At 42.1% G+C, this 25,000-nt stretch overlaps 2 protein-coding genes across 3 annotated transcripts in view; one reads left to right on the top strand and one right to left on the bottom strand.

The window, feature by feature from the left end:
• LOC134181129 (rho family-interacting cell polarization regulator 2-like) overlaps positions 1 to 17,717 on the top strand; it is a 23,349-nt gene extending 5,632 nt beyond the window's left edge. For both annotated transcript variants that reach the window (XM_062648338.1, XM_062648339.1), the window contains 24 exons: positions 109 to 157; positions 232 to 329; positions 402 to 509; positions 1,119 to 1,241; positions 2,692 to 2,778; positions 2,839 to 2,900; positions 3,519 to 3,617; positions 4,433 to 4,635; positions 8,974 to 9,035; positions 9,100 to 9,229; positions 12,666 to 12,874; positions 12,934 to 12,975; positions 13,040 to 13,072; positions 14,114 to 14,213; positions 14,279 to 14,343; positions 14,467 to 14,560; positions 14,640 to 14,757; positions 15,548 to 15,588; positions 15,644 to 15,696; positions 15,772 to 15,868; positions 17,054 to 17,100; positions 17,163 to 17,246; positions 17,305 to 17,395; positions 17,457 to 17,717. In XM_062648338.1, coding sequence (XP_062504322.1) covers positions 109 to 157; positions 232 to 329; positions 402 to 509; positions 1,119 to 1,241; positions 2,692 to 2,778; positions 2,839 to 2,900; positions 3,519 to 3,617; positions 4,433 to 4,635; positions 8,974 to 9,035; positions 9,100 to 9,229; positions 12,666 to 12,874; positions 12,934 to 12,975; positions 13,040 to 13,072; positions 14,114 to 14,213; positions 14,279 to 14,343; positions 14,467 to 14,560; positions 14,640 to 14,757; positions 15,548 to 15,588; positions 15,644 to 15,696; positions 15,772 to 15,868; positions 17,054 to 17,100; positions 17,163 to 17,246; positions 17,305 to 17,395; positions 17,457 to 17,551 — 2,190 coding nt within the window. In that variant the 3' untranslated portion in view covers positions 17,552 to 17,717. The remainder of the gene's footprint in view (positions 1 to 108; positions 158 to 231; positions 330 to 401; positions 510 to 1,118; positions 1,242 to 2,691; positions 2,779 to 2,838; positions 2,901 to 3,518; positions 3,618 to 4,432; positions 4,636 to 8,973; positions 9,036 to 9,099; positions 9,230 to 12,665; positions 12,875 to 12,933; positions 12,976 to 13,039; positions 13,073 to 14,113; positions 14,214 to 14,278; positions 14,344 to 14,466; positions 14,561 to 14,639; positions 14,758 to 15,547; positions 15,589 to 15,643; positions 15,697 to 15,771; positions 15,869 to 17,053; positions 17,101 to 17,162; positions 17,247 to 17,304; positions 17,396 to 17,456) is intronic.
• A 2,186-nt stretch (positions 17,718 to 19,903) lies between these two features.
• LOC134181010 (serine/threonine-protein phosphatase 6 catalytic subunit-like) overlaps positions 19,904 to 25,000 on the bottom strand; it is a 13,188-nt gene continuing 8,091 nt past the window's right edge. The window contains exons 9-10 of the mRNA XM_062648202.1: positions 23,780 to 23,871; positions 19,904 to 20,314 (exon numbers count right to left, since the gene is read on the bottom strand). Of these exons, the coding sequence (XP_062504186.1) occupies positions 20,063 to 20,314; positions 23,780 to 23,871 (344 nt within the window). The 3' untranslated portion in view covers positions 19,904 to 20,062. The remainder of the gene's footprint in view (positions 20,315 to 23,779; positions 23,872 to 25,000) is intronic.

Raw genomic sequence — 25,000 nt, 5'->3', positions numbered from 1 at the left:
TTCCATGTTCTTTTGTTTACTTCGGTCAGTCTACATCTGTTCATATTAGCAGGACAAAGCTGTTTCTATCATATTACGCGTCGTCTTCATACATCATATTACGTATAGGTTGAAGTGTTACAAGATGGTTACATGCTCAGATACAAACTACGAGAAGGTAACTCTAGTACTTCTCATTTCAATGCCCCACTTATAAATATACACAAACCCAACATCATCATTTTGCTTCAGGAGCCGACAATCTGGCTGCTGCACTTGCTACCCAATCCACTCGACAGTCAAAAACCACATTATTGGAACTAAAAGCCGAACGAAAAGAAGTTGTCGAGGTAGACAAACAGTCACATTTTGCTCGTGCCCGGGCTACTTGTTGATTACACTCAATTAAATTAATTGTTTAGCAAATGTGTAAGCTGGAGGACAGTTTGGAAGAGTTGATGGGCGTCTTTCATATCAGAGTGGTTGGTCTAGTTGGATTCTCGAGGCTCTGTAGTGGAGACGTGTTTGAGGTAGAAATTCAGTGTACGTAGAAAACGCAAGCTACAGTATTGTAATGCCGACTCTGTAAGCTAAGAATCTTACTGCTAATTAATTAATTAATTATTTAATTAGTTAATAATGTGATGTTGCGATATCTTTGTGGGTACTGCAGGAATCAGCCGACATGCTGTAATTATTCTATTTTATGTTATCATTTATCTCTTCTATTTGTATGCAAACGACGTTCTTGGATAGTAGATTTTGTTTGTCTGTCTAGAGCTTACCTGTATCTCTGAGTTTATTTTGCAGTCAGTGGCAAGCACTCGTTCTTGTTGTTTACGTGAGATCCTGTAAACAGACTCCTAGACACTTTAAGTAAACGTAGTGGCATTTATTTCCTGTTATTACTCTTACGTGAGGCGTTTAAACGAGGATGGCAGTTATTGTTTGTGGGCAGTAATTATCAATAAGCAGGCGTCTGAGGTGTCGTACCTTGAGAGACAACTAACTGCGAAGTTGTTACGGGTAGAGACTATTGCACAGTTATAGCAAAATGATGTGAGCGTGTGATAATTTTGTGAGATTTGTGGGATGTGTGATTGCCGTTATTTGTTGTGATCGGCTCGATGTTTTGCCAGGCGAAACTACAGATGGGTCAACAAAAGTGGAAATCGAAATGTAAAGTCCAGAAGCTACAGCAGCAGTGGACGGACAATGAGGTCATGTTTGCTTGTCAGCTCAATCCAGAGCTAACAGTCAAGGTACAGAAATGTTGCTCATGACAGCCACTTAAAAATGATATCTATTGTAGTATGTACTACTCCTCACCCGCCCTATGGGCTGTAGGAATAGTGCTAACACCTAGATAGTAGCTACCTCACAATCTCACTTTAGGGCGGGTCCACACGTTACTCTAGAGACAAAATCTACACACACGCACATGCACATGCACACACACACACACACACACACACACACACACACACACACACACACACACATCCCCCCTCCCCACACACTTATTTGGCAAGTTTTCAATCTACTCAGCTGTGGTGTGTGTTAGAACGTACAATACACCCGTCCTATTGCTTTGGCTAAACTTTGACTGCATTAGAGGATGGCGTGACCTGCGAGCTCACAGCACATTGGCCTACCCTATGGTCTGTAGCAATTTATCTTCGTACGTTTACAATACACGCATCCTATTACTCTTTGAGTTTTACACACTCCAGACAGCGCAGTTTGGATTCTACGCATTTTCCATCTCAAACTCTTCCCACATAAAACATCATGATTTAATCGTGGAGAATGACGCTACTTCCGCAATGAAGACAAACGCACACACGAACACGTGGCCCGGTGAGCCAGCTTAGAACCTCTGACTGCAGCGGGCACATCTTGCTCTCTACTCTAGACCAGAGGATGGCATACAGTGGCTGGTGAGCACAGGTCACTTTCGCATACTTGGCTAATTGAACAAACAAACTCTGGCGCATCTCATTTCTGGCCATCGAAGGTAGTGCGGGCAAAATCCAACTCGACAGTTTGTCTCGGATGGCCGATCTCGACACTTCTGCCACGATTCGCGACAATCCGAGATCAGTGTCGTGTCGATCGGCGCATTGCAGACATCCATCCATCCAGACAGAGGGAAGCGTGGGTGGGCATTTTATAGTATAGCATACTGAAACTAAGAGTGTGCATGTGTGTGTGTGTGTGTGTGTGTGTGTGTGTGTGTGTGTGTGTGTGTGTGTGTGTGTGTGTGTGTGTGTGTGTGTGTGTGTGTGTATGTATGTATGTGTCTGTGTTGTGTGTGTGTCTGTGTCGTGTGTGCGTGTGTTTCTGTGTGTGTGTGTGTGTGTGTGTGTGTGTGTCTGTCTGTCTGTCTGTCTGTCTGTCTGTGTCTGTCTGTGTCTGTCTGTCTGTCTGTCTGTCTGTCTGTCTGTCTGTCTGTCTGTCTGTCTGTCTGTCTGTCTGTCTGTCTGTGTGTGTGTGTGTGTGTGTGTGTGTGTGTGTGTGTGTGTGTCTGTCTCTCTGTCTGTCTGTGTCTGTCTGTGTCTGTCTGTGTCTGTGTCTCTGTGTCTCTGTGTCTCTGTTTATGTCAACAGTGACTAATTCTTGTTGCTTAAGTTAATGCATACCACTATTCATAGTAATGCATGATTGTGATTGTGTACCATCTCTACTGATTCCAACTTTGTGCTCATGCAGGTGGTCGAATCTCGTATGTTTCAAAGTCATGCACCGATCGGAACCATCCAATGCAGCAGTCGTGATCTAATGACAGTACAACCACAAGTCAGCTTCTAATGCATTCATTGATGCTTGCAAACGATAAATTTCTTGTTACCTTGACAGAGGGTGATGCTCGTGCTGAAAGGGACATCTTCTCTGCGACTCTCTGCGATCTGTTGTTGGAGGTAAGTTGTTGGTAGACAGACAGACAGACAGACAGACAAACAGACATGAGGCAATTATACTGAGATGCGAGTAAGATACTGTTTTGGGGTTTTATCAGGGTAAACGATGTAGGACTGCCTATCAGGTTTGGAAAGATGCCTGATAGTATTGCACTAAATTACAAGGGGTGGGGGTGGTTTACAAGAATTTTTGTCTAAATGGTTGTGATGCATGATTCCAACTCATCGAATCCCCAGGATCAGTACCAATTGTCATAACACAAGGTATATGACACTGCGATGGGTTTCATCCGAAAAGACACAAGAAAGAGAAAAATGATAATTTTTTAGAAATAATAGAAATAACATAAAATGGAAAATAGAAATGATAAAAATTGTCAAAAAAATAGTGGAAAATAAAACATAAAAAAGGAAAATAGAAAAATTAAAAAAGGAAAAGGGAATTAAGTAGTATTATTATTTGTGTCAAATTTATGATTCTAAGTTCAGAATGCAAATTTAAATTTAAAATTTAGAATGGTCGAATAATGCACCGATCGAACTGCATGGTTGCTGTCTTTCGTTGACTCATTGTTTCGTACATTGTTAGCTAATAATTATAAGTCTTTGTTGTTTTAGTCCATGGGTTGATAGCGAAGTTGGAGTGTTGGAACTACCGGAGCGTCGACTTGTTCTCGGTCATGTTAAGGGCAGCAAGCTTGCTATACCATTGTCATTGTAAGTTTTCAATCTTGTGTGTGTGTGTGTGTGTGTGTGTGTGTGTGTGTGTGTGTGTGTGTGTGTGTGTGTGTGTGTGTGTGTGTGTGTGTGTGTGTGTGTCTGTATGTGTGTGGTGCGATGGCTCAATTGGTTAGAGAGTCTTCTATGGAGTGTTTACATCCTTGAGCTTGCCGGGTTGCACGTTCAAGTCACAGTGATGCAAGCTATGGCATACTTTCCTTGGGCAAGAAACTAACACACAATTGCCTTTCTCGACTCAGGAGTATATATGAGTATCTTACCATTGACTGGGGTGGCAAAGGCCCCTGACTGCAACAAAGTACATCAGCCACTGGGTCCTGGTGGGACTTCGGGTGCCCACACCACAGTTGGCATCACAGTCGGTGCTCCTGCGAGTACCTGGCCAGGCTCCAGGAGGTTGCTCAGCACAACCCATGGCTCCTGTGTAGTGCACAGGAACCCAGCCAACTGGCTGGGGGCGTAACCGTAGTGAACGGCAGCTCCTTATCCATTGCCATTTGCCATTTTGTGTGTGTGTGTGTGTGTGTGTGTGTGTGTGTGTGTGTGTGTGTGTGTGTGTGTGTGTGTGTGTTGTGTGTGTGAGTTTGTGCTTGTGTGTGCTGTGCTGTGCTGTGCTGTGTGTGTGTGTGTGTGTGTGTGTGTGTGTGTGTGTGTGTGTGTGTGTGTGTGTGTGTGTGTGTGTGTGTGTGTGCGCGTGAGTGCATGCATGTGTATGTACTCATTTACTTGCTATCGGATTCTTTTTCTGTCTGTTACGTCAGCCACTCAACTAATAGTAATCATATGTGTAGACTATCTGATGATGAAGGTGACCGCCCAATGTCTGGTGATTGGTCGAGCACGGGAGATAATTGTGAACGTAACGAGACTAGCGTTGCAAGTCCTAAACGAGTCTTATTGTCAAATTGTGAGAGTTTGTTATCTGAAAAGTGGAAGAGTGACACGCTTACTCTCGCTTATAATGCTTTGTCTACAGAATTTGAAAAGTATAAGGGTAAGACACTGTGTGTGTGTGTGTGTGTGTGTGTGTGTGTGTGTGTGTGTGTGTGTGTGTGTGTGTGTGTGTGTGTGTGTGTGCGTGCATGTGAGTGTGTGTGTGTGTGTGTGTGTGTGTGTGTGTGTGTGTGTGCGTGTGTGCATGCTTTCATGCGTGAGTCTGTACATTGGTTGAAATTTGGGTGTCCTGTTGTGTGTCTGCATATCTGTTGGTCTGGCTGCCTGCATGCGTACATGCTTGTGTTTGTGCTTTCCTGCCTGCTTGCTTGGCTATGTGTATGCATGTCTGCCTGAGCGAGTGTGTGCATACTAGCATGTACAGCAACACGCTTGCATGTGTAAGCAATTACACTCAAACCTCCCTAATCCAGACAGTATGGGACCAGCTGCTGACCGGATTCTAGAAATATCCGGAAGATAGAGATAGCTAGCGCATGTTATATCCTTGGAATTCCAGACCATTTTAATGTGAATATCATACCATGGCCAGTTGTGCATACAGTATGCGTGTACAGTAGACATTTATACTACAGTGTTATGTACATATGTACTGTTTAGTACAGTTACATACATTACATTCACTGCGTAACGAGGTCGCATGTATCTCATACATGCCCTAGCTTACATGTGGCTTACACGTGATTTGTGAATGTATGCTGTATTTACACGAGTTTACATTTAGTCCAACCGTGTGTAAGCGCATGATAACGAATGTAAGTGGCGTAAATACGGTATCGCATGCGTGTAAACATTGGCGTATGCGCATTGTATGGTATGGTGACAAGATAACCATGCGTTACCATGGAGTTTAAATGCGGTATCGAATGCATGTAAGCAAAGTTTACATGCAATGTACATCCATGATCGAAATGCAGTGATTGGCATGTGATAGTCAAGACGACTTGAGAATTGAGTGTCTAAAATGGGTAGTCTCCCTGCCAAGACCCTCAATTCGATGAAATGCGTTGCAACCATTGTGGGACTAATTGCTGTTTGAACAGTAGGACCAATGGCCAACTTCTGCAAATCAGCTTGTTGGCCGTGCAGAATGTGTAAAGTACAGGAGAAACACGCGATTTTTAGCTGCCATGCCCCCACTTCTAAAAGCCCTTCATCGCATAGCTAAAACGATTTCAAGTTAAATGTTGATTATCAATCTGGCTTATTCGCTACAAGTGATAATCATTCATGTCAATTACTAAACTGAGAAGCTTATCTGAAGCGTGCAAAAGTACTTTATACAAGCTGTTGTTGACTATGTAGAGCAGAGCTGCTTTCTGTACTATACAGTTGTTGCAAAAGGTGACGTAGTCCGGATGTGGTTAGGTGGATGCTATTGTATTGTTCTAACAGCCAGTTTTTCTACTACAATAACGAACTGCAAGTCTACACACTGTTGCTATTGCGTCAGTTGCTAGTCAGTCAGAGTTGTCAGAGCGATTCAGTCTAAAAGCAAGTTTCTGCTGGTTTATCTTTTTTTTTGTAGTGGATTTAAGTAGACCTCTATTTTAAACTTCTAGCAAGTAAATTATAATACCTTGCACAACTTTGTCTCATGTACAGTTCTAACATTCCTTTGCAATACCATAGTACTACATAGCAATAGAAGAAGGCTTTTATTTCTAGCGTGACGACAGTAGTCAAGGTGACATAGATACCGACAATCTTGTTGAGATCGCACAAGTGTCAAACGCAAAAGTTACATCAACTTTTGGACAGCAGATGAAGCAAAAGTGCCTATCACGATGCCAAAAGCAGTACAGTAGCTATTAAAATCAATCGTAAAATTTTCATTTGCATGATCATCTTGGCAAAGACTCGACCGTCGTTGGACTTACGTGAATTAGGAAACTGATACCTTGGTGTCTAGCCAATTTGGATGAGTCATTGATGTAAACAGCAAACTCGAAACTTCTTGCTGCAAAGACATGCAAGTTTTTGATCAATTTCGAATGATGCGGTCTATACATTGTAGATTGGCATGGCACTCTTAAGTAATCATAACACCACCGCCAAAGCATTTGAATATCTCGCCATTCAAGTGCCTAAAATCCTACTTTGAACTTTCACGTAGAAAATCACAGAGTCATTCATGCAGTCTGAGTTGACTTTGTCAGTGACCAATACTGCAAAGTTTCTATCAAATCTTTTTAGCGGAAAACATGAACTTCTAACGTTCCACTTGTCGTCCAATTTTTTTAGACCAAATCAGGGTTACCGCATGAGAAGGAACGATATTTGTTGGAGGGCAAAACCAAGGCTGCTACTCTTTGGTCTGTGGCAGTGGACAAAGATTCCAAGATGGCGCACTCTTGTTGCACGAAGATAATTAGCTTTATGACGAAAACTGCTCTAAATTGCAGAGTACGAGAAATTCCATAACATCACAAAACGATGAAATGCTATGCACTCACGACAAAGCAGATACACGTCTTTTTTTGCAAGCTCTATATGCTACGGAAACCGGTCAAAGGACAGTTGTTGTCAAGTTCCCGGGCAACAGACGTCGCCATCACATGCAGCCTTATCATTGTGTAAATACTTGTCCTCCAGACTGTTGTTTTTAACTTTTACTGGAACAAAGCATGCAGTGTATTTGATGTTTAGACATTTTGGCTGCCACTTAAGTATTTGGGAAATCATTTAGCGACTCCCTTATTGGGTATCATTGCCTTTACAGGATGTGATGTTGCCAGCTAGTGCATTTGCGATAGTAACTTTAAGGAAAAGTAATGAATTAAAAGTCTTGTGTTCGACAGCCGAGTTTGTGAAACTATGAGTGAAATTGGTAAAACATTTGACGTCAGTGAAGATTTTAGGGCTATAGGTGTAAGAGATTCATGTGCAACCTTTACGCCAAGCCAAACTCCTTTAACGTTGATAAAGCTTGGTGTCAACTCTTTTGTTCTACTTCATACAATCTGCACCTCCTTCCTCCAACTTCGGATGCCTTATACATAAACACCTGTGTCGTGCAAACTACTGTATCAAGGAAGTGTTTGGAGACTAGGTTTGATTGCTTGTCCCAATGTTCGGCCTGCCGATTTCTCATGGATGGCAACTAGCTAACAATTACAGTGATGAAGAACTTTGCATTACAGATTGGATGGAAAAGCCTCCCGCGTCACGAGAAGTTAAGAAACTCGTTAATTAAGTGCACTACAAGTAACAAATGCTCACGCAGGTAGGAATCTCTAGCTTGCAGAAGCCTTTGTGCAGTCATCGTAGTTAGTAATTATTTATTTCAGTCTGTACACACAACTGCATGTCTGTAAAATCGTGAAACGTTTCTTCGCTGTCATTGTGTTTGAAATAAAATTTGAAAGTTTTCATCGGTGCCTCTTGCTGCTGCAGTTACATCGGTCACATGCATGCATGACCTTGCTTTGATTTCTGCTAGTCTGCCATACCTCTTCATAAAGTGGCACGATCGACGTGTACCTGCTGTACCATCTCCGCCGCTCTTGAGTCTGATAATAACAACAGATCTTATTCAAGTGACACAATAGAAGCCTGTGGCTCTATTGGTACGACTATCTCTGGACTACTCAAAATTCGAGCTGACGCATTTGTATATACCCGTCGCAATAATGAAGAGACATTCTTACTATAGAGCTTGTATATTGTGCCTACTATGCAGTTTTCTTTTGTCGGAAAAGGCACAGCATTGTCAACCGCTGATCACCGCCTTGCATTCTTGATTGCTAGTTGAGATTGGCTCAATAACATTCTTAGGCGTTTATATTACTACAACAAGAATAATATAGGTATAGAATTATTTGACATTTAGAACGAAGTTCAGCTGGATAAAAATACAATGTGAAAACAATGAAATAGCGATTTGGCATGTAGCCTCGAGTTTCCCAACACGCGCCTTACTAAAAGTGGCCATGTGTCATAACTTTACACGTTTGAAATGGCCAGCAAGTGGAATTACGCTTAGAAGATTACTGGAAGACTGCTCGCAAACGAGCAATTAGTCCTATGTTGGTTGCAACGGAACCTTACGAACGAAGCGACTTTTGAGGTCTTGGCCGGGGGACTAGGGGAGTTTCTTGCCAAAATGCTTACCTTCAGAGTCCCAAGACCTGACATGCACTGGGTAAAGTGTCGTGTTTAGGGAGGTGTCTGGATTTGGGAGGTCCGGGTTGGGAGATTTGAGTGTACTTTCATACATACTTTTACAGCACATATTTGTAATCATCTCACTTCCTTATCTTATCTTATCGTATCTTATCAGCAGCTCTTATGTCACAAGACTTATCTATCTTCTTGACTCTGTTTTCACATCAATAATGGTATATAACAGTATTTACGCTCTCATTGCTGTTATTAGGTCAATATACCGAATTAGCCGATTTTGAAAAACTAATTACAGACATAAGGGAGGTTTTGCAGGTACATCTTATTCGATCATTTATAACAACATAATAGATCTTAGTATTTTCTCGTCTTTATTTAGTATGAAAGGAAAACAATCGTAAAACAGAATTCGATGACTTTGTCGGAGTCAAGTGCTCTAGATCAGTTTGGATTCCTGGAGAAAGCAGTTCTCGAATGCGGGGGTGGCGAAGATCACAACTCACGTGCAGGTAACAACTCACTTGTAGGTAGATGTAGGTAGCAGATTGTGTGTGCAGTACATGTAGCTTGTTGTGTTTTGTTTGGTGTTTGACATGCTCACTGTTTACGAAAAACATTTGTATACAAATTTCAGTTACTTTTACGAATGTCTAATTTTATAGAAATTTTGGTTAGTTACGTCTCTTGTCAAGAAATATAGTGTGTATAAAGGCTGGTTCACAATAGATGCATGCATGTGCACAATATTCATGCGCTGCGATCCGATTCGACAGTATGCAACACCATCAAAGGACGGTGCTGTCAGTTCGCAGTCGCGCACTAGTTATAGCGCCGTTCAGATCGGGTGCATACTGTCACAGTGTGAACATGCATGCATTTATTGTGAACCAGCCATAAGTCTGAATGTATTATTGTATTAATCAAGAAATTTCGTAAGCATCTAACTTTTGTAAATTTTGTAAGTGATCTGAGATTTACTCACGTTAAATGCTTACTAATTTGTCACTTTCGGTTTTTAGCAACACTTCATCACCGATTAGCAAGTACTGGTATACATCGACGTATACCAGCATGCTTGTTTAAAGGAGGCAAAATTACAATTGGCGTACGAGTAGAGTCCATTCAATGCACTCACACAAATTTTTCTTGTACTGCCTCAACATTTGTGCTTTTAGTGTTGTCGATGGTATACGACCTATGTCCTTGCTTTATCCCGGTATTGCCATTTGCTTCCCTCGCATGCTTGTTGCTGGTCTCTTTGCACGAGTTGTGCATCAGTTTGTCTATCCCACACTCAGAGTCATGCTGTCTTATTGGCTAGTTATACATGTACCAAAATTATAAGCCCTGTCAAAATCAGAGTCTTGAACTTTTGCCTCTTTTATGTTCGGCATCATCTAGTTCATCATTGTCGTCCTTTTTGTCGTTGTGTCTGCCATCTGTCTGTTTCCGTTTTACTCAGTCGTCTTTAGAACCTCGTGTAGTTCAACACTTACGAAAGCTGTATGGTACGCAAAGAAAGTGCACCTGCCATGTGCAGAACATATAGAGAGAACATGCATCACAATAGATCATCCTTGCTGCACCATTTTTGCACGCTGTAACAGATATACGGTTCACACTAGCAGATTTTACTGTACCAGCACGATTTGGTCAGCTCAATTCGATTTTGTCATGTAGTGTGAATACTTACTGTGCCATGTCAAGAGGCTGGAAGCGTGCTGGTCCAGATCGGCGTAGTTGTTTTGCATAATGTGAACGGTTACTGATCTGCAAGCATGTTTTTGCATGCAACGTTTGTTGGAAATGGCGTGGTCAGAAGTAGAAACATTGTTTCTGATTGAATTGTGGATTGAAGATATTTTGTCCAAGCACATCTCGAGAGATGCTGCCATACTAACCAGGAAAGTGTATGACACTATGAGTGAGGTACACGTTATGATTGCCTTCTGCAGCGTAAACTCCTTTTCGACCTGACGCGATTTGTCAATCTGGATTGCTGAATTGCCGTAAATATGACAGCGAAAGCATACTGATAATCCATTATTCTCAGAGTCCGTGTACGTTACAAGTGGCTACACCCACTGGCTCACTAGAGTCTTACGTAGTGTGACGGGGGCTGGCACACGCACGGAGCAGTGTAGTTACACACCTCTCAGCACGAATTTTGTCAGTGTGTCTGTCCATTGGTCTGTTTGTCTGCCCATTTGTCTATTTGTCTGCCTGTCCATCTGTCTGTCTGTCTGTCTGTCTGTCTGTCTGTTTGTTTATCTGTGTGCTGGTTGATCTGTGTGTTTGTCTGTGTCTGTCTGTCCATTTATCTGTCTGTCTGTCTGTCTGTCTGTCTGTCCATATATCTGTTTGTCCGTCAATGAAAAAATTTTCAGAAGAGCTTATTCCAGAAGGATATGTTCATCTTGTGATAGAACATTTTGGGAAGCAGGGCACAAAGGCAGAGTACTTTTTGCTGCATTTGTCACAACAGTCAGCAAATCCAGAAGTAAATTGTAATGCTTCCATGTTCATGTCGTATTGAAGAAAAAGATTTTCTACAATTCTGTGAAGATGCAATGCCAAAGTTGTCTGTAGAAAACTTTCAAAACTGTCACGTAATCATGGTGATTTAGATAGAATATTTGATTTTGACATTCAAAGTCACCTCTGATAGATAATGACTTTGTTGTTTGCAAGGACTGATTTGTAGTAAAAAATTCTATCATATGTAGAATCTGTATGAGAATAAATTATTTGTCTGTCTGTCTGTCTGTCTGTCTCTCTGTCCATCGGTCTGTCTCTCTGTCCATCTGTCTGTTCATTTATCTGTCTGTTTGTCTCTCTGTTGTCTGTTTGTCTCTCTGTTCATTTGTGTCTAACTATTTATTTGTCTGTCTGCCTGTCTGTCTGTCTGTCTGTATGTCTGTCCGTCTGTCTGTCTGTCTGTCTGTCTGTCAATCCTCATATATTTCAAACATGAACACTACTACAGGCTAATGAAGAGAAGGTGAGTTTAAGCAGGCTCTATGCGGCCACTACAACTATACTGCTATCTATACCTAATGTATGTAAAATTGTGTGACAAAGTCATCTACAGTGTTACAACTATATGTATGTCTGTCTGTCTTTTTCATATATTTTCATAAATGAATGGTGTTACAACCAGGACTATTTAAATGTTTCAGAGAGCCAATAGGGTCAATACACCTTGCAAACTAACCGTCTGTCTGTCTGTCTCTCTGTTCATTTGTCTATCCGTCTGTCTGTCCATTGATCCGCCTGTTTGTCTCTCTGTCTGTCTGTCTGTCTGTTCATTTATCTGTCTGTCTATCTGTCCATTCATCAGTCTGTCTGTCTGTGTGTGTGTGTCTGTCTATGTGTCTCTCTGTCTTGTCTCTCTGTCCACTTGTCTGTCTTTGTATGTCCATCATTCTGTCCTTGTGTCTGTCCATCTGCCGTCTGTTGATCCATCTGTCTGCCTTTGTGTTCGTCCATTGGTCTGTCTGTCTGCATGTGTGACTGTCTGTCTGTCCATCCATCCATCCATCCATCCATCCATCCATCCATCCATCCATCTGTCTCTCTGTCTGTCCATAATCAGTGTAAACGGGTATTAGCCAAATTGGCGAGAAGGTGTTACCATTTATTTTATCACCAGCGACATTCAGTTATAGCATTTGGCTATTTGGCAATCGATGCGAAACGCTGCCTTCTAACCACTTGTCAAGCCAGGGATCTCGAAGATATCACCGTTCTATACCGGCATACCTTGCCTTATACCGGCATGCCGCTATATACGCAGAAATACGGTATCTGCTGCAGTATGGTTCGACGTTAATTAATTAATTTGTATTAATTGAAACAACATGTATACTTAACGAAAAATGTATGTAGGCATGTTGCATTGGGACGATATGTAGACTCGCAACGTTTTTAATGTCGTCTATTTAGGAGCACAATCGCCCGCTCGTAATACCGATTCGCCACTATTATTCCACGTTGTGACAAGAGTGTCGGTCGATTCAGGAAAAGGGCACAGCATGTCGTCAGACAGCTCGGAGCAGTCGCCATACACGAAGAAACGACCGTCGTCGTCTGTGTTTCCGACGATCGAGAAGAAGCTTGAAATTTTATCGACAGGAAACCGTCAGCTCGACATGGTAATGACGATCAAATTTGTTGTTTTGTGTTATTGTTGTTGTATGGGCTTTTGTTGAAGGCTTTGGTTCATCACTTGTATCGGTGTAGTCACTACGTTCAGGTAGGAGGATGCTTTGTGATGATGGAATGTTGGTGTGCTGAAATGGGTGCTTTCTGTTGTGTAGCGATTTAACTCGTTTGGGCCACTGAAGTTGAAGGTGGAACGGCGATTTCTCTTTGTTTGTACATGTTGTAGTGATTAGGTTGTCGGTGTTAGTTGGGCAGTCTGTCTAGGTGTTGTGTGTGTGTGTGTGTGTGTGTGTGTGTGTGTGTGTGTGTGTGTGTGTGTGTGTCTGTCTGTCTGTCTGTCTGTCTGTCTTTGTGTTTGTCTGCATCTATTCTTTAGTCTTTTTTGTGTGTCTGTCTGTCTGTCTGTCCCCGGCTCCGTGTTGGTTGTTCTTGTATTGCGTGACTGTTTGCCTGTCGGTTTGTCTGTCTTTGTCTAGATTTTTAGTTGTTCGTCTGCTTGTTTGTCTGTAGATGAGTTTGTTTTTGCTTGTCAGTGTGTTGTCGTTTTTCTGTGTGTTTGTCTGTTTCTGTTGTTTGTCTCTCTGTTTTTTTGTTTGTCTCTGTCTTTTTGTCGGTCAGTCTGTCTGTCTGTTTATTTGTCTGTTTTTCTCTCTGTTGTCAGTCTGTTTGTTTATTGATCTGTCTGTCTGTCGGTTTATATGTCAGCTTGTGTGTCTATCAGTCGGTCTGCCCGTCTGTCTGTCTCTCTCTATCTGTTTGTCTGTCTGTTTGTTTTTCGATCTGTCTGACTGTCTGTTTATGTCTGTCTGTCTGTCTGTCTGTCTGTCTGTCTGTCTGTCTGTCTCTCTATCTGTTTGTCTGTCTCTCTCTCTCTATGTTTGTCTGTCTGTTTGTTTTTCGATCTGTCTGACTGTCTGTTTATTTGTTAGTTTGTGTGTCTTTCTGTCTGTCCGTTTGTCTGTCTGTCTGTCTGTCTGTCTATATGTCATTCTGTCTGTCAGTCTCTGTTCTTTTCTGTCAACCACTGTGTGTTTGTCTGTTTTTCTGTTGCTTTCCTATCTGTTTGTGCATGTCTCAGTTTATTTATTTGTGTATTTTGTGGCCTACACGCCTCATTGTGTTTAAATTTGTGCATCATATCACTTCTCGGTAATTTCTACAATTTTCGTACTCTACAACATGTTTTGCTTTCTTGTTTATACTCACACCCAATATTTTTTGCCAATTAGGAATCTCAAGCCGTTCAGAAACTAACTAGACAGCGAGAGATAATTCATCAGCTGTCCTTACTTGTAACAGCGAATGATGGCCGGTTAACAGTCGAAGAAGGTAGATGCTGATGATTATTTTTCCTGCACTGAATTTGGTTGTATTGTATTTTTTGTGTTAAATAGTATTACCGGAGTTGACGGACAACGACGAGTTATGCTCACTCTGGACGAAATGTTGTGGGAATAACGTGAGTCGGCTATTGTATTCATGGGCAGTCAGTTACTGTTGGTGTGTGTGTGTGTGTGTGTGTGTGTGTGTGTGTGTGTGTGTGTGTGTGCATGTGCCTTTCAATGCGATGTTTGTTTCTCAGGCTCTGTTTGTCGGTGTCAGTGAGTTGATTGAAGCTCTTGATCATCAATTCGGAGCAAGTCTGTGGGCAAATTACATGGCAGTTGCAAGTAATGGTGAGTTTACCTACAGTTAATTGACACACCTAGACACAATCTGCAGTTTTGACTTACAGATGTGTGTGTTTGGTTGTAGTTTTGCCTGCAATATTGAGATGTGTGCTGGACAATGATGGAGATGATGTGGATAGTGATCAGTCGTTATCTATAATTACTGTATATGACTATTATGATTACTTCAATCGAGTGGCTAGGTGAGTGGAAAGGTAACCCTAGGTAGTGTGATGTTGTGGTTGCGTATGCACGCACACACACACACACACACACACACACACACACACACACACACACACACACGCCTAAACCTACCTAAACCTAAACATCAGGAGCTGCTTCTCAGTGGTCACACACCCAGCTGTTAAGCTGAGCTCTGTGCGCTACTCAGGTAACTCTGGGCCTGCACTAGCAATCTCCTGGAACCGGGCCAGGCATTCGCAACAGCACCGACTTGTGACGCCAACTGTGGTGTGAGCATCCGCAGTCTCACCTGGACGTCAATAGCTGATGTCACGTCACAGCCGATGCCCTCTTGGGTCCCAAGTCAATGACCAGGTACTCATTTATACTCCTGAGTCGAAAGAAGGAAATGTGTGTTAGCTTGTTGCTTAAGGATATTATGCCATAGCTCGCCATCACTGTGACTTGAACTTGTGACCTTTCAAGGTCCTGGATAAACACTGTATAAGATGACTCTTAACCAACTGACCTATCGCACCACAACATACACACACACACGCACACACGCACGCACACACAATGCACATTCACATGCATACGTGCACGCACATGCACACACACGTGCACACACACATGCACACCCACGTACACACGCACTATCATTACCAGCCTAATCTCTAAATCTGTACTATCATATGAACATTTCAAGTCAATTCAGGCTTAGGAATGGCCAAGCATACATATTCACTATATCAAATTATACATATTTATCCCATTTGTTAAATTTTAATTTCTTTTCCTGTGCAGGAAGGGGCTAAACGAGTACATAATGCGATTTGCAAAAAACAGTAAGTCCGATATCTTACCATTTCCTATTATTTTCTCATTGTTGTCAATGAGCAGTGCTGTTGGTCGAGAGTTTGTTGTCAAGGAATCGGCAAGAACAAGAGAAGGCGGTGAGTCATACAGACGTGACATGGTTGATACTCCTGCATTCAGTGGCGATGGGAGTGTATGCGTGATTGGTGTAGATGGACTGTTTGTATGGTTACGGGTTCAGCGAGCAGATCATCGAGGCTGCATGTTCATTGCTTGCGAGAAATGATCCTCACATAACGTCGATGACAGGTCAGTAGTGCTTGGAGGTGTTTATGTGTTATGGGTTTGTGTGTGTGTGTGTGTGTGTGTGTGTGTGTGTGTGTGTGTGTGTGTGTGTGTGTGTGCATGTGTGTTGGTGCATGTGTGTTTGTGTTTATGAAAATACTGCAATGTGTCTGTCTCTGTTTGTCTGTTTGTCTGTCTGTCTGTCTGTCTGTCTGTCTGTCTGTCAATACATATGTTGCCATTACAATGAAATTTCCATCAAACTCTAAAAGCAGACCTAAAGTCCACTACATAATAATTACTACATAATACATTTGCCCCATATGGGGGGGGGGGATAAAACTTAAAAGAAACTACTTAACTACAAGTTTCAAAGTCAGTGTTTCTACTAAGGGTCTTAGGTCCAGAACCGATCATCATGAGTATCTGTCTGTCTGTCTGTCTGTCTGTGTGAAAGTGTTGTACTGTCCATGACATTTTCTTTGTTCCTACATTACCGTGATCTCGGCAACAAGAGCTAAACATGACTTTCTTCCTGTCTGCACGTACTACTTCCAGAATCCTTATTTAGCTGTGGCCTCATCCAAGTCCACTGCTCAAAAGCAGAACTTGGCTTGTGACGTTTGCTACAGCTAGCTGTTTTTCATTGTTTGTTTTCTTCATCATCTGAGTTATCATCTGTGTACTCCATCAACGGGTAGTCTCGCGTTGACCAAAATGTGTCAAGCTCCATCATGAGATCGACACAGCAAAATCAGAATTTATCGAATTGTACTACAGAACTTTGTAGGAATGACAAAAAGGCATCATGAGAACCTTTGCATTCACACATGCACGTCCAAGTGTGTACGTATTTCAAAACTAGGAAAGACTAGGTCGGGAATTCTCATGACAGCCAACTGACTCTCTCGTTGGCCAATAGTGAGACAGCTGGATGGCTCTGTGGAAAACTCTGATGTCTGACCTTTAGTACTTATTCTCTGTTTCCTTCCGATCTTTTTACATTTCTTGCTCTTTCTTATTCTCCTTTTGCTAGACAGACTCGCGGACATGGCAATAGACCAACATCAGATGACTGTTTGAATCACACTAGCCAGACAACCAGGCGGGCATATTTACACTCGCAACACAGAGACACTCAACTAACAGACAAATAAACAGAAAGACGAACAGGTTTCTGTTGTCAATAATTGTCTGTTATCTTTGTAGGAGCATACATCGAGAGAGTAGCTCAATATCCAGTCCACAGAATGAAGGTACACACTACCACTATCCATCTCCATAATGTCACGATCTCATCCTAACCCCCATATTTCAGGTACTCAACGTCCTTCTCTTGTCTCTTGAAAACACAGACCAACACATACGACAAGGTGCATGCGTTGCACTCGGCATTCTCAAGGTATCCCACGAGTTACACGAAGAGCCTTTCCAATTTGTTTATATTGATGTATTGAAAGGCAACGGAGGCGATCTCCGAGCTCGCTTATTTAGCAAAATGCGACTTTGTAACAGTAAAGGAGACGGCACGACAAGCTCTGTTGGCATGTGGTACGACACAAATTTAAAAATATTTTAAAAATATTGTTTTTATTGTGATGTTGTCGTGTAGGCGAGGATGGGCAGATAGCGATGCTGCAGAGTATGCCGACGACATTCAACGATTTGGGTCCCGTTCACACTCTTGTTCCTCAGGAGGTGTTGTAGTGTAATACAATTTCAATATATTATGTAATTTTTGTATCTACGATGTGACGAGAAGACGAAAATGGACATTTCGGAGAAGTTTGTATGAATGTTGTGATAATCGATTTGCCATTGTAATGTAATATGCGAGCGATGTTAATGAGTTGTACTGGAGGTTTCTTGAGAATCTTGGATTTGTTGTTTATATGGTGGGTCGACACTCAGGACTGATGATATGATTGCATGGATGTGTTGACAGAGACTGGGTAGTGTTAAGGACACTAAAGGCCTATCCACACTGGCAACTGGATCGTGATAAATCCAATCCACATCGTGAGGTGGTTTCGATCGCAATCGGTTGAATCCAACTAGAAATAGTGGGCATTACTTTCACGTTCGCTGAGCGTGTAGTCGGAACATCTAGCACTACTTTTTTCTCGCTCACTTTACATCGCTGCAAAGAAGCCACACCTACACATCCGTTGTCAGTCACGTGATGTCAAAATGAGGTGGAAGTAGCATTTTCAAAGTGCAGTGTAGACACTCGCTGTCCCGATCGGATTGCTATTTATTCTGGTCTAGTGTGGACAGGGCCTAAGTTTGAAGTGAATTTTGGGTAGTGCAGACGAACAAAAAGATTACCACAGACAGAGAGACAGACAGACAGAGATAGACAGACAGACAGACAGACAGCATGGAGGTTTTCAGCCAACATTTGTAGCTATAGTCTTCAAACATTTTGGCTGTTGGGGAGAGAAAGCTGAAGACTATTTGAAGAAACTGTCACAGCTATCAAGAGACGAAGACGGAAAGCCAAATGCATCAACCTTCAAGACATACTGGAGATCTGTGTTTTCTGTGTGTCTACAACAATCAAATGCTAGAGTAGTTGACAAAAAATAAAGAAATTGTTTCAACGGACAGCCACATATACATAAATAGTTGTAGGTAGAAACAAGCCCTATTGCCTTGGGTAGTATTTAGTTGCTTTGCTTAGATGCTGTATAATAGTTCAATGTTTGAAAAATATGTATTGACAGACAGACAGACAGAGACAGACAGACAGACAGAAGGAGAGAACAGACAGACTAAAAGATACGCATAATACATGCATTGTATAATTATTATATGCAGAGATCGATCCTGCTAACATAAAATGGTTTCTCCTGGTGTCCTGCTCAGTGTTACTGATTTCCTATTGTTTAGCAGAAACTTCAAGCCATCGATCTACTTCCATGTATGCGCTCTACTACACTACACGCATGCAATTACCTGGGTACCTACTGTATGTGCAAATACAAGATAGTTGGAGTTGGGTTATCATAGCTCTACCCGAGTTATCTTAACGATGTGTTTGAAAGTGCCAGCCTTGGCTTTCAAGTTATCGTGTCGGCTCCTGGGCAGTTCATTTATGATCTCTACACAACCAATGCAGTAGACATCACGACCGTCAGTTCCACATCACCGTCTATGGATTTAGAGTTTTTGGTACAACATCTGTGGGGCAGTCCTATGTACTACCTTTGTCACCTCAAAGTGAGGAAACAGCTTTTGTCCACACATTTGCTGCGTTCAGATTTGACAAGTCTGAATCATCGATCCACAGGCCGGATGCCTTTTCGCTATTGTCATGTCCTCAGGCTCAATAAACTTGGTTGAGACCTCCTTTTCGCTGAAGCATTTGAATCAGCTGCACAGCTGCATAATAAGATGAGAAACATTTCAAACAAGTGGGAGTCTCATTGCTGGACAAATTCGCACAAAATCGAGCTACATAACCATTAAATTGGCTGGGTTTGGGTTAATTAATTGTTAATTAAACAATTAGCTTGAAACTCATTCGACTCATTTGGCCCCACTCCAATTCAGTGCTTTCCACTTGCTGTAGAACATGAGTGCCCTGCACAGACTCGTTTCGGATGTGACTGCATGCTCGTATCTTTAGACTAATTGATTAATATTAAAACTGACTAAATCATAGCAGAATTCTATGATGTGAATAATAAATTTTATTATTTATTTGGTCACGTGTTACGCAGTAGTCGTAGCGAGTCGTCTAATCATACCTACAGTATGTCATGTGACTGTCTTCACTACTGTATCCTAGTGTTTCATGCCTCAGGTAATAAAGCCTCCATCATCACAGCCGCTGCTCCTCTGTGTGACAATAGACAAACAGATTCCGAGATTGGAACTGTCACACACACACACACACACACACACACACACACACACACACACACACACACTCACACAGACAGACAGACAGACAAAATCACACGAACAGACAGACAGTCACACTCACACAAACCGACAGACAAACAAACAGACATCCAAGCAAAAACACAAAAGGAGACTTGTACCTCTACTATATCAATCAACGTCTCTCACAACACATTTATTCATAGAGTATGTGTACAACCCTCGACAAATCCCCTATACAACAATTAACCATTCAATCGCTCAAAATACTTACTCACCCAACCGCCACCAATAAAAAATCCCTACCAACTATACACAGATGCCAAGTCCCTACAGAAAGTATGGCGTCGTCGTACGTTTAGGTATGACCCTCTCAGAGTCGGGAACGGCTTTGAAAATCTTCGCCTCGCCATGAGTGTTGTCTCCTTGAAATTCGAGTATGGAGGCAACGTTACCACAGCGATAGCAATAGTTGGGTGCCGACCAGACGGTGACGAGCTTCTCGTTGAACATATACTTGTATCCTTCGTGGACAAGCTGGTGGGCTCGACAGATCAATGACAAATTGTTGATGTGCATAAACTGAGAAAACAAGAGATTGATATCAGTGTACAGAGACTTACATAAAAAACAGTTGTATGGCACAAAACTCTTGTATTTGAAAGTGAAAGAGTGTATGGTACGATAGATAATTGTACTATTGGCACACGTGATGCAATATGGATAAATCGTACGATTCATGTAGCAAGTTGCAAAATATCACAAAAAAGGTAGTTTCTAGTTTCAAAATTTCTCAATGAAATAGACTGCCTAATAAGGTCTTGCCTGTTCATCAGTCTTATCTGTGCTGTCAATCTGTCAATCTGTCTGTCTGTACGCCTGTCTGTCTGTCTGTGTGTCTGTATGTATGTCTGTGTGTCTGTCTGTGTGTCTATCTGTCTGTGTGTCTGTCTGTATGTCTGTGCATTTGTGAGTATGTGGTCTGTCCGTCTGTCTGTATGTATGTATGCCTGTTTGCCTGTCTGTCTGTGAGTCCATCCATCCGTCCGTCAGTATGTGTAAGTGTGTGTGTGTGTGTGCATGCGTGTGTGTGTGTGTGTGTGTGTGTGTGTGTGTGTGTTTGTGCACGTGTGTATTACACCTCAAAACTACAAGATCGGATGTAACTGCACCATTTCAACCATCACCAAATTTCTGCACACTCATCACATTTTCTGTCCAATCAAACTGTTTATCGTCTTCCTGCACGTCATCTGTCCATCAATTTGCCTGTCTCTCTCTTTTCTCTCAATATACTCCACATCTATCAGCTAGTACTGTATCTGTCTTACTCTCAGCTATGATATCTGTATTAGTCTATTCACTCTATAGACCGGTTGCACTCGCGTGAGCTAAACTGACCACCCCCACGCGTGGAGGACAGCTGGGCCATTTTTTATTAGAGGCCTGTTCTTCTTGGTTTATCTCAACAGATTGTTAGATCCGACCACCAACATCGCTACAACGCTCAATAGCAATGTGCTGATGGTCGAGAATGTTATGAAATTCTCCTCAGCGAGTTGTCCGAGAACTTCAACTTGCGGCTGTGGCAACAACCTGCATCCACAATGGACGAACTTTTTCTGTGAAAGGAAACCACTTTGAAACCGGAATGCCGTAGATTGCTGCAAAGTTCCTCCTGAGGACAGTCCAACAGCTTCTCTAGCCTGACAACATCATGTGACAAATAGCTCTGCAAGCTAGCACTTCCATGCACTACATCGTCATCAGTTTCACTGTGTTCTTCTAATCGCAGCTTCTTTGCATCCATTTGCTGTACTCGTTCGCACTGTTCTGTGGTCAATAAATACCACAGTTTTTGACTAGGAACCAATCCGGATATGTTTCATCTTCCTTTGCAAAAGGTTTTACGCCTATGAAGTGATCGGAGCAGACACCTGTGTAGTTCAAACTGATCTGTTTCAAGTTGTTTCTGTTGCTAGCAGTAATCCATGCCCTTCTTCACTGTTCCATCAGTTTTCAAAATTCATCGGCTTTGACCATCACATCACTGGCAAACTAAAGAAACTAATGTCTTTGTCACGATCGGCATGGTTGCCTTAACCCACAACAGCATAGGAGTTTTCATTGTGATATTGAAGTTCCGAATGTCTTCTAGCACGTGCGCACGTGAGTAGGTTCACACCTACTGCAAACGGTCTATTAGCCTACCTACTCATTTATCCATACTGTTCATTCAATAAAGCCACTGACAATGTGTGCAAATGACAAAACCTCAACAGCATCTGGGTAATACATTTCAATTTTCTATGACAAAACTACAGAATCAGGAGAATGACTTTTCCAAGGAGTCTTTAGCAAACACTCAGCAATGATCAAACAGAAAAGTTGGTTTTGGTACTAAAAGTTTAGTTGAAGTTAGTTACAGTACATCGTATTCGCTTGATTATTACCCCAGGGCTCAAGTAATCTCCCAGCCCCACTTTGGTCAAAGCTGTAAGATCTTCACACCTTTTCAGTCCTTTCATTAGTGCTAATCGGTGCTTTCCACAATGACACCAAAACAACTTTCCTAAAGCTGGTTTGCTATAGAGTTAGCAAGTGGTTTAGGTTTAACAGTCACGTGATGGTAACGTGCAAGGATGATTCAATAAAGATGATCAGATCGCTGACAATATGTTTTGATGGTAGCTACTATCATTTTGTTAACAGGGGATTACCTCAAAAGATGTAGAGGAGTCATTAAATAAAGGAGAGAAATGAGCAGCTACTGCATGCACCTTCATGTACTGTAGATGCTGAATTCTTGCAGTCTCAGTGACATGTACCACAGCCAACATCATTACAGGAATACTACACCATTGCAAAATAGACTTGTCTGGATGCCTTATACATTGCAGATGGCCGAGTCCTTAGTGGAAACAGTCGCCTTCTTGAACTGCATGGTTTACTTTGTAAACTTGTTTAGGCAAACAATTAACATTGAGGTAGGGGAAGGCCTTAATCTCTTGCACCAATTAACTATAGGCGACAGTGAGGAGGTACAAGATGCTCTCGCACATCCATAATAACCGAGAATTATGGCAGTGGGCATGGTCATTGCCTTGGCTGATCTGTTCGCTGCAAGTTTGATCCTATTCAAAGAGTCTGCGATGGGAGGTGTTGTTTTACATGTTACTCTAGCCATACGATTGGAACAGTTGCCCAAGTCTTGACGTCATCATGTAGATCTGTGGGTTGATCATGCCTTTGGGCCGTTAAGTGCTGTTTTGAATAGAGCAATAGTTGTAGAGAGGCGTTGCTTTGAGAAATCTCAAAACCCCAAGATTTGACTTCACAACTGCGACGATAAAATCCATTTCTGGTTTATGGACGTCATCCGTATCCATGTTCACTGATCTGTTGTAAGTGTTTCTCTCATCCAACGTGTCTGTTTTATGCTACTGTGATCTAACCTAGCAAGTAACTTTCTGTCATGAGTTCTTGAAAACTTCTAGTCTGCACGTACATGCTAAAGGTGCACGTGAAATAGTTAGGGCAATAGAATGGGTAAAATTACATTCTAGTGTATTATTCTGGACTCTCTTTGTGCGTAGTTGGCAGTAGAAGTCGCAAGCATCGATCGAGAACTCAATCCTCTCATCAAGTCGATCATAATGAGACGCAGGGACTCCTGTCTAGACTACGAGTAGTCTAGATGTGAGCGTGGTGTTCCAAACACTCTTAGATTTCACTTGGTAGCAAACTACTAGCAATGCAGCTACAGTAGAAACAGAACTGTGGAAACAATCACTATGCTCTCCGACGTCAGAATGACAAGAAGTTCTCATCACAACTTTCGGATAGAATGGTGCATGCTGTACCTCGTCTGGGTGGTAGTTTTTTGAGACAAGCCCCATCCCATACATGTACCTCATCTGTAACTCTGGACAATCACAGGGTGAGGTAATAATCAAGTGAGTATGGTATTATATTTATAACTGTCCACTTAAATTAATGAGCACTTACAAACAGAGACACATCATTAGACTGTAAAATATGTGTTACCTCGTATGTGACTTTTGCTCCAAACAGCCATCCTGCTCCCCTAGGACTGACAGCCCACGTCTCGACATCTTCAGGATCAGACCAAACGAGATCTAAACAATCAACAACACATGAGTTATACCCTGTATATACGAGCACTTGTAAGCGGGCTAGCCTGTGCTGGCTCAGTTTCTAACGGTACGTGCAAACCTGGGTCGAGCTGTGCCAGCTCAGGCTCGGTTTTCTAGCCAGCACGGGCTGGCTCAAGTCAAGTACATCGTGTAAATGCATAGCGTGCTGGAAAACGAGCCACACATGCTCATTTGGTACAAATGGTGTGGAGCGAGACGGAGACTCTGTCTTATCCTATTGTGGAGAGGCCATGATGTGCATGAAACTAATCTTTTGAACTCCATTGCTGCAACAGTCGCCTGGCAATAGGCCTACATCTCCTACGAATAGTACGACGTCTCGTATATGTCCTCAGCATTTCTCGATATGACTGTTGTAAAGCAATAGAGAAAAAACCCGAGCCACTTGGCTTCTGTCCATTGCAACCGTGAGTTATGTCAATCTCAAGTAACTAACACACGTTAATGACACAGCCATTAAAAGCATTGACTAACTTCTACGGAGTGTGTCGTGTAAACACGGGTTAGAATGCTGGGCTGGCATAGTCTGCCACGGCTCGGTTCACTATGTGTGCTTGTGCAAACTGGGTTTTACATTGTAAGTATTGAACTGTTGACTAAATCTACAATGCTTGTCTTTGATTATTGAGTGATAGAAACAGGCAGCCAATGAATATGTACAACTCAATCAACAATCGACAAAGACAGACCAACAACCACACAGACAGACAAACAACATGTACAGTATGCGTGTACATGTGTCTACACAGTGACTGGCTGGGACTCGGAGAATAGGTCTAAAAATATCTGTGAATTTTATTTGTGCGCTTCGTGATTTCTTACAAGAATTCACAAAAATATTATGATCGCAGAAATAACCGGTTGTACGGTATACAAGCAGGCAGACAGATAGACAAACAGACACAAACACACAGACACAGAAAAACAACATATATACATGCAGACAGGCAGACAAATAGGCAATAACCACAGTGTGCAAAAAAGTCTTTGACTGACCACCGGACATCATGTCCTGTCAATTTAAAATTTGCCGGACATTAGAGACATATGGTCGGACATTCCAATGCTGGCAAATACGACTTATCACTTA

The sequence above is a fragment of the Corticium candelabrum genome, chromosome 6 (assembly GCF_963422355.1).
Source record: "Corticium candelabrum chromosome 6, ooCorCand1.1, whole genome shotgun sequence".
Lineage (NCBI taxonomy): Eukaryota > Metazoa > Porifera > Homoscleromorpha > Homosclerophorida > Plakinidae > Corticium > Corticium candelabrum.
This window is presented reverse-complemented; position numbering and strand designations above follow the sequence as displayed.